At 41.4% G+C, this 8,401-nt stretch overlaps 2 protein-coding genes across 7 annotated transcripts in view; both read right to left on the reverse strand.

The window, feature by feature from the left end:
* Positions 1–1,563: 1,563 nt before the first annotated feature.
* ppifa (peptidylprolyl isomerase Fa) lies at positions 1,564–4,179 on the reverse strand. Its single transcript, XM_062520058.1, has 6 exons — positions 3,930–4,179; positions 3,598–3,628; positions 3,421–3,509; positions 3,096–3,192; positions 2,499–2,574; positions 1,564–2,134 (listed from the first exon to the last, which is right to left on the reverse strand). Exons 1-6 carry the CDS (start codon positions 4,068–4,070, stop codon positions 1,999–2,001), a joined length of 570 nt encoding a protein of 189 aa, XP_062376042.1. The 5' UTR covers positions 4,071–4,179; the 3' UTR covers positions 1,564–1,998.
* Positions 4,180–4,546: 367 nt separating this feature from the next.
* zmiz1a (zinc finger, MIZ-type containing 1a) overlaps positions 4,547–8,401 on the reverse strand; it is a 120,077-nt gene continuing 116,222 nt past the window's right edge. For 5 of the 6 annotated variants that reach the window (XM_062520054.1, XM_062520056.1, XM_062520052.1 and 2 more), the window contains 2 exons: positions 8,238–8,401; positions 4,547–7,955 (listed from right to left, as the gene is read on the reverse strand). The exon at positions 8,238–8,401 is cut by the window's right edge and continues 130 nt beyond it. In XM_062520054.1, the coding sequence (XP_062376038.1) occupies positions 7,848–7,955; positions 8,238–8,401 (272 nt within the window). In that variant the 3' untranslated portion in view covers positions 4,547–7,847. The remainder of the gene's footprint in view (positions 7,956–8,237) is intronic. The other variant, XM_062520057.1, reaches the window with a different exon arrangement.

Consider the following 8,401-nt stretch of genomic DNA (forward strand, 5'->3'; position numbering starts at 1 on the left):
CTCTCTGTAAACTGGTATGCTGTCCAGATTGTCAAAGAGAAAAAAAAATGAATAAGTTAATTGCATGTGATGATTGTAAACATGTGAGGCCTGAAAGAATATTTGACGTTGGCAACGAGACTGACCTCTTTCCCCCGGCCAACTTTCCGTGATTGTGATACACATTCCAAATAACTCAAACTTTCACAAGTGGGTGGAGACGCAAATTATATCAAGTTTGTTACAACAATGCGAGCTTAAACAGAACGAGAATGAGAGAATGTCTCTATGGCAACAACGTAATCGGAGAAGTCAAACAAACTTGGCTGCTTTGGCCTGCATATGGTTTCATTTAGCCGAGTGTTTTTCCACATAGCTTAATCATGTACCTTCATGAGGCATTAACGTGATAAGCGGAACGTCCACTCTCCTTCACAGAGCCAACATTTCACTTTTTACAACCACATCCTCTCCAGGATGACAGGGGGGCCTTTCCACTCTCTGGCCACTAAAAGATATAGGACACAATAGACCCAAGTTAAAAAAAAATTATGTGTTGCTTCTCTTTACTGTAAACCAGTTCCAGTGTTACATAGAAGGTTAAAAAGTTTCAAAAAGTGAGCATGGGAGAGACTTATCAGTCCCGGAGTACCCAGCCTCGTGCCTGAATAAGGACCCCAGGTATGAGGTCATATCCTGTTCTAGAGCGCAGGAAGTCATGCAGGAGGTCTCCAGTCTAAAAAAAGGCCTTGGGTTACTGTCAGGAAGCTTGAGGAAGCACACCATAGACACTGCCTTCTACTGCGTGAACTGCCTTCCAGCAAAGGCAGAGGAAACAGTGGAGACACTCTCATGCAACAGGTAGATCTGCTGGACACGCCCTCACGAGTGCTCTCCACCCAATCTACCAACTACTGACCCCATCTGCTATTACAGTTACCATCCTTAGTACACAACACAGCAGTAGCAGTATTGTGCAGGAATACTTTAACTTAGAAATTATGATTCATTAGACACTCACCCACAAGTTTCACCATAATATGCTAATATGGCAAGTTCGGTGTACCTTAAAGGAACACTTCACCGTTTTTTCATATTAAACTATGTTATTCCCTTAACTCAGACGAGTTGATACATACCTCTCACGTTTCAATGCGTGCACTCACTGGCTCTGGCGCTATTGTGTGTCGCAGTAATATTCTCACTCTTGCACTTTCAGTTTCACTTTGGAGTGAGGATATTACTGCGCAGAGTCTAAGTGCTCCCAATGTTATTCCGCCACGCAATATAGTTATCCCTTTTACCTGCTTATAAATGCACCACGTTTTATTTTGTCTCACCATACTTGGTCGTGTGACTACTCGTGTAACTGTGTTCTAATAGGGAAAACATGGAGGTGTTTGGTTGCTTCTAACTTCATCTCTGTTTGGATCCTAATGAATGCATTGGGCTAGCTAAGTGCTATCAAAGTTGCGCCGCGCGCCAGAGCCAGTGAGGGCACGCATTGAAACGTGAGAGGCATGTATCAACTCGTCTAAGGGAATAACATAGTTTAATATGAAAAAACGGTGAAGTGTTCCTTTAAATTCACATTTCAACAAGTGTTGGATGCATTTGAGGAGGATTTTTTTCTCAGAGTGAATCAAACACAACACAATCCTTATTTTGACATGCTTAGAAATAAATGTATTTTCATTTCGTCATTAAAAATGGTACATCTGCAAACTGATGATTGAACCCTCTGTATTTGCTTACGTAGTAAGCATCTATAAAACACATTTTCAAGGCATACCGACATACAGTATTATACAGATCTTAAAGAAACAATAGAAAATCTACTCAATTTCCAGTTTCAATACCATTTTCCATTTCTTATTTACATTAAGTATAATATCACAATAAAACAGTTGTAAAAACAAAGAATGCACCCATGTTGCTTGAGTCATTGTCAAGCAAATTACGTATTAATCTGACTCTTGAAACAACAACAATCTGGATGGCACCTGAATTGCGATATGGTTATCTGAGCTCTCCGCAGTCTGTGATGACTATTTTCTTGATGGTCCCTCCATCATGCAAGCCATAGGTCTCCATGACGGAGACCACCTCCATGCCCTCCTTCACCTGGCCAAACACCACGTGCTTACCATCCAGCCTGCAACACAGAACAAGCACAACCAATTAACCAATTAAAGCACTGGGAGGCTTTGTGTGTGTTTCATGACACATGGGGTGCCTCTCAACATCTCTCCTCGATGCTCGATCCTCGAGGGGCGTTCCCACTGATCTATACCTAATACTGGATAGACTATCCCATTGTTGCCGCCCCATCATTCTTTATCTAGATCAGTGAGGATGAGGATCGAGGAAGGAAGGGAAGGGTGTATAAAATCCCTAATGAGAGGCACCCATGGATTCCAATGTATTTGACACCAATTAGGTCTATGTGTCATTAGGCAAATTAGCTCTGGCTGTGCATGCTTCTTCACAGTAGTGTGATGGTTGGTGGAGAGTTTTACCATTCAGTCTTCTTGGTGCAAATGAAGAACTGGGATCCGTTGGTATTTGGACCTGAATTTGCCATGGACAAAATGCCTGTAAACAAAGACACATATCAAATGTCCAACCAAATAAATAATCATAGCTCTATCTCATCACAGTTTGAAGACGTTCTCAGCAGACACAGGCATTGGTAAGCAAACATCATTTTCAAGCTGCTTTGTTATCATTTCCGTCTCTGTTGACAGTTACAACTCTGAATCTTCTGTTAGGGCACACATCTGGAAAGGGTAAATTGTTCTGTTTAGAAAATAATTACAACCATTCCAGAATCGCACAATAGGATATACATGATTGGCATATCAACCTCACAGAGTTGTTCGTAGTGTTCCAGCACTGACTCCCCCAACCTCTAAAATATGTGCCATGAAAAAGTCATGTCGGCTTTCTTGGAAAGTAGGTCATACACCCACAGATTACAAAAATGAATTTAGCTAGTGTCTATAGCACCATCTGGTGGTTAGGAATGACACTGCAATATTCTGCAACCTGGACTATGGCAGTCAGTGAACAAATAAAAAATAATAATACAGAAGTCTTTACACTGCAGGCCCTACCTGGACCTGTGTGCTTTAATTTGAAGTTCTCATCCTTGAACTTCTTTCCATATATGGACTTTCCACCAGTGCCATTATGGTTTGTGAAATCCCCTCCCTGGGGGAAGAATCAGAGCAAAGAAGAAACACAAAAACAAAGAATGAGGGGCGTGTTCATGCACTCTTCATGTAAACCTTTTGGAGGACTGTAGAACATTTTCTTATTGTCTCCTTAGAGGGCAATGGAATGTACAGGGCTGGATGGTGAAGTTTTTCTTTTTTAAAGTTCAAACAATTTAAAACCTCTAGGGAATATGTGTACTTTAATAAACTGCAGTGGTGGTACCTGGCACATGAACTCAGGAATCACCCTGTGGAAGACGCAACCTTTGTATCCGAATCCATGCTCTCCTGTACAGAGGGCCCTGAAGTTTTCTGTTGACAAAAGACCGTGGTGTGCATCAATGGTTGACTCAGGTCTCAAAATCAACTTACTTGCTGTAGGTCAGATCAAAATACCTACCAGTTGTTTTGGGGACAGCATCGGCATTCAGCTGCAAAATATCCAGATGTGCATGAATGATCAAGTTGCATATCTAGACAGTCTTACAAGCCTAGGCTAGCCTACTGCTCAGCATACTGTATCACAGCATGTGATACACTCAGTTTACAAATGCAAAGTATTAGGTGACCTTCTAAGTTAGTGGTGGATAGGCGTTCCCAGTTGTTTAGGTGTAATATGAGGCCTATGCGCAGCCCATGAGCAGAGCTAATATTATTATTAGCTATTAGCCTATGTCTCTGGTCGTGTGGTGTGGCAGAACACATCTTACTACTGCCACCATTTGCACTTACTTCGATTATGATCCTGCCAATTTCTTCACCGTCAGCAGCAATGTCAAGGTATACAACAGGGTTTTTCGTGGGTCCAGAGAAAAGTCTCGCAGCCGCAATGGCTAGCGAACAATATTTTAAACGATTTTTTATTGGCAGCATTCTCCCATCTATTCAGTGTTGTTGTGCATTGCATGCAGACGTACAACGTAATATATTTGTGATGAGATTCTGAATCGCATTAGCAGCTCCGAGGACAAGCAACCATGGCAGCTAGTTTTACGTAAGTAGTCCAGTACGACAAGAATGCTAACTTACGCATATTACGTAGAAATGACGTTGCTGTCTCAAAATGCCTGTTGGTCTCATTGGCGCCCTCATTTGACAAGTTTGAGGACTTACCCACATGTAGCCCAACCTTGGGTTGAGTAATCACCAGTTTGGGGCAGCTTGTAATACAATTCCAAATTGTTTTTTTTTTTTTTGTTTCATGTAGCCAAGTTTTGATTAAAGGCTTTTTAGAGTGCCTCAATTCTTCTGTTTATTAAAAAGGTTATTTTTTTTGCAGTCTACTGTAGAACCTAGGTGAATAGTTAAGCAAGTTTAAGATGCAACAGAATCATGACACAACCACAATGCACATTTCATCTGAATACATATTTATTAGATAAATATTAGGATGTCACATCATCTAACTACATACAGTTCTGCAAGACTAAAAATCACAATTAGTGTTTTTTTTCTCTCTGTGTTCTGACCTTTTTAGAATATGAAATGATTGTACACAGAATGTACAAACGGAAAGACAACTGCCACATTTGGCGCCAATCGACTGAGCTCCTCCCCTGTCTTTATAGTGACTCTGATCAAGGTAAAAATTGTACAAACTATGGATTTGGTTACAATCTTTTGGAACCCATTCAGGCCCCACGTCCCTAACTTCCTGATTTTCCCCCAGGATTTTCTTCATTACATTTTTTGTAGCACCTTATAAAGTACACAGGTAATGGAGCAATACACGAAAGCTAAATATTACAGACCGGTTTAAACAAATGTCTTTCGTTTGATCCCCCCCTCGCTCGGCTTCCCCTTCCTTGAGAGGAGGGGATCGTAGTATTATACATATGTGAAACAAACGCTGAAGAGATTCCACACACGCAAACAAACACAGAATTTATTTAACCCAAAAAATTCGAGTCTTGATAGGAGGATGCAAGCTTTACAAATTCTAAATACACAATGCATATTCCCCTGGGGAAAATGAATACATTTCTTGTTAACGTGTCTCTATTCATCATTTACATATGTACACCCATCCCTTTCACAACCCCCCCCCCCTTCTGCCACGTCTTTTACTGTCCCCTTTATTGGCCAAGACGAGTGGACTCTTACGTCTCTTCTGGCATCCCACCGCTGGATCTTACTAGTGACACTGGTCACGTCTCTCTCGGCCCGGTCCTCTTGTCTTCTCAATGACTATACAACTACAGCATGTGAAAGGCCGACAGAATTCAAACAACTGAAACCACAATGTGAACAAGGTGTTTCTGCAGACATCATGTCAATAAGTGACTAGAGGGGGAAAAAAACAAACATGTGGCAGTGCATTGTTGATACAAAACAAACAAACAAACAAACAAACAAACAAACGAAAAAAACACACCAAATGAATACACAAGAATATGCATGTGTTCAGGTAGACTGCACATGAAAATCACTTTATGATCATCACTGAAATCGTGCTACAGTGCCAAAAGGACTTCAATATTTCAATTCAATGAAATCTAAATGTAAACCAAATCATATTGCCCTCTTATATTCATAAAAGCATGAATATCTGAAAACAGGGATACGATTTAAAAAAAATAAAAAATGGGTCAATAATGTTGCAAAAGTAGATAGAAAACGTGAATTATGATGCATTTTGTTAAGCAAAACATCAGACCTTTGTGAATACCAATAAAGTTTATAAAAATCAACAGCAATTTCTGAAAATGGCTATAAATACTCTTGACTGATTGACAAGCTACATTTGAATTACAAATCTGAAAAAGGCAAACATTTCAGTGACCCCAGGGAGTGATATTTGAAAGGAATCACTTTCCAACTAAAAAATAACTTTGAATGGCAAACTTAAAACATATAAAACTGGACTTCAGTGAAGACAAAACGGGGAGAAAAAAGGACTGTTTCATGCATTCTGATGTGTGTGTGTGTGTGTGTGTTTGCACGCACACATGAATATGAAGAGTACTGTTGTAGGACTTGGTAGGAATGTGACTATATCTGACGATAAAGACAGCAGTAGTCACCCGAGGTACCTACTGCAATAAATAGATTCAAAATATAACTATTGCACTCACCTCACTACCCCTACAGTTCATCCTCCAATCTAACGTAGGAGCACTTAAAAAATGACTGGGGTGCCACAATAGTCACATTAAAAAAGAAAATATGAAACACTTTAGTCACTGTGCTTCATGACTGAATTGGCTCATTCACCTGTGGGCTAACTTTGGTATAACCATGACCGTTTCCAAAAGAACTCTCGATTTCTGCAGCACTATCAGATAAGACAAACTAAGAAGAATGATTACAAGATTGAAAATGAAAATACATTATGCAAATTACAAACGTAATGATTGACAAGTTGAGGGTGAAAACAAAGTGAAGGATAAAGGGTAGTATAAATAAAAGGTCTACCAGTGTTAGCAAGGGAACACAATTGGAACATGGATGCCATAGTGTCATTCAACAGAATCAAATCACCTCAGATGGACAGTCCCTCCAGAGTTGATATGGGCTTCCAAATTTGATTGGCCGTAATTATATTTCATGTCTGCTGACCACCCACACTTTCCCAACCAGTATGACTGACACACTGCATGGCTAAAAGCTTTGGATGTGTTGACTGCTGCAAAGTGACACTGACATAGCAATGATCCAATGTTTCAGACCAACGTCTGGTAGAACAACACTTAAAGAAGTGGAAACAAAACAAACAACAGCCTTGACTTGGATTGATGTCATTGATTCAAAGTGGTGGAGGTATGATTCTGTTCACAAAAAATATATATAGGTCTATTTACATATTTACCTTTGAGAAGAAACACCTTTACCATAGCCTAAGACTACACAATGCTGTGAGGAGGGAGGGGCGGGACAGATGGTAATGGAGAGCATCTGATTGGTCGTCCGTGTCAGAGCACAGGGCGTCATCGAGAGGGCAGTTGTAGGGCAGTTGTTCTGATTGTGTTGCAAGTTTTTTCCCTTTCAAATTTGCCCCATCAGTGTCCTTTCTCTTGTGGTTTTTGCGTATTGTTGTTGTGCTTATATGTTTCCCTCCCCCCCCCCCAAAATAACTTGGATGAGTGACCCGTGCTGGCGTTCGATTGGAGCCGTACATCTGGGTTGGGAAGCTGTGGTGGTAAAGCTTGGAAGAACAAAATTCCAAAGAGATTTGGGCCAACACAAGGGAAAAAAAAACAGAAAAAAAAAAAAAAAACATTTTGTTTGTCTTTCAGTTTGTCGTTCTTTTTTCACAAAAGGAAAACAAGAATAAAAATGCTACAAGACTTTTTTTTCCTAATGAGCACACACCGTTGTGTGTGACGTACATATGAACTAAATATAGCTGCACAGTTTCCATATTAGTATTTCAAAGATATCACTTACTGCCAACCAACATGGCTGTCATATGTGTCAAAAAGACGCTCAGAAAAAAGTAAGAAGGAGATATTTACACAATGAGGTGCAGAGGAGAACGTGTGTCCTGTACTGTACATGTGTGTTTGAGCGTGAGTGTGTGTGTGTGTGTGTGCGTGGCTGTGTTTACACTATGGTACTTTACAGTTTGTTTGTCCTCCGTTGAGTGCTCACACAAACACACACACACACACACACTCTGACGTCCTTTTTTGACGTGCTTTCCGCAAGGGTTCAGTTGTTTTCAAAGAGAGAGAGCAAGTCGTCGTTGCTGTTGCTCGGGAGGTCAGGTGGGTCCAGGTATGACAGTAACTCCTCCGGGTTGGCCAGCTCCGGGAGCAGCTGTCATGAGAAACAGGATTGTGGTTAGCAGGGTGAGGGATGTTGAGATTACGCTGGAGAGGACATCTCACAACACAGGCACAATATGGCAGAACTCAGTGGCCGAGACATTAAGAACCGAACGGAAGACTGATGAAACGTAACAGCAGAGAAGCAAGCACATGGGCAATGACAGTAGAGAGAAAGAGAAAGAGAAACAGTGGAAGAGAGAGAGAGAGAGAGAGAAAGAGAGGAAGAGAGAGAGTGTTAGTCAGTCACGTAGCCGTATGGATGGACACTTACGTCCAGCGAGGGCTCGGGCATGTCTGATGCTCCCTGGCCCCCAGCCTGCCCTTCCGAGGGGTGAAAGGTCAGCTCGCTGCCATGCGATTGGCTGTTAAGGCTGGAGGGTAGCGGCTGCGGCTGCTGCTGATTGGGCGGGACCTGGCGCGTGGGCGGCGGCTGGG

Source organism: Sardina pilchardus, chromosome 18, assembly GCF_963854185.1.
Source record: "Sardina pilchardus chromosome 18, fSarPil1.1, whole genome shotgun sequence".
Taxonomy (NCBI): Eukaryota; Metazoa; Chordata; class Actinopteri; order Clupeiformes; family Clupeidae; genus Sardina; species Sardina pilchardus.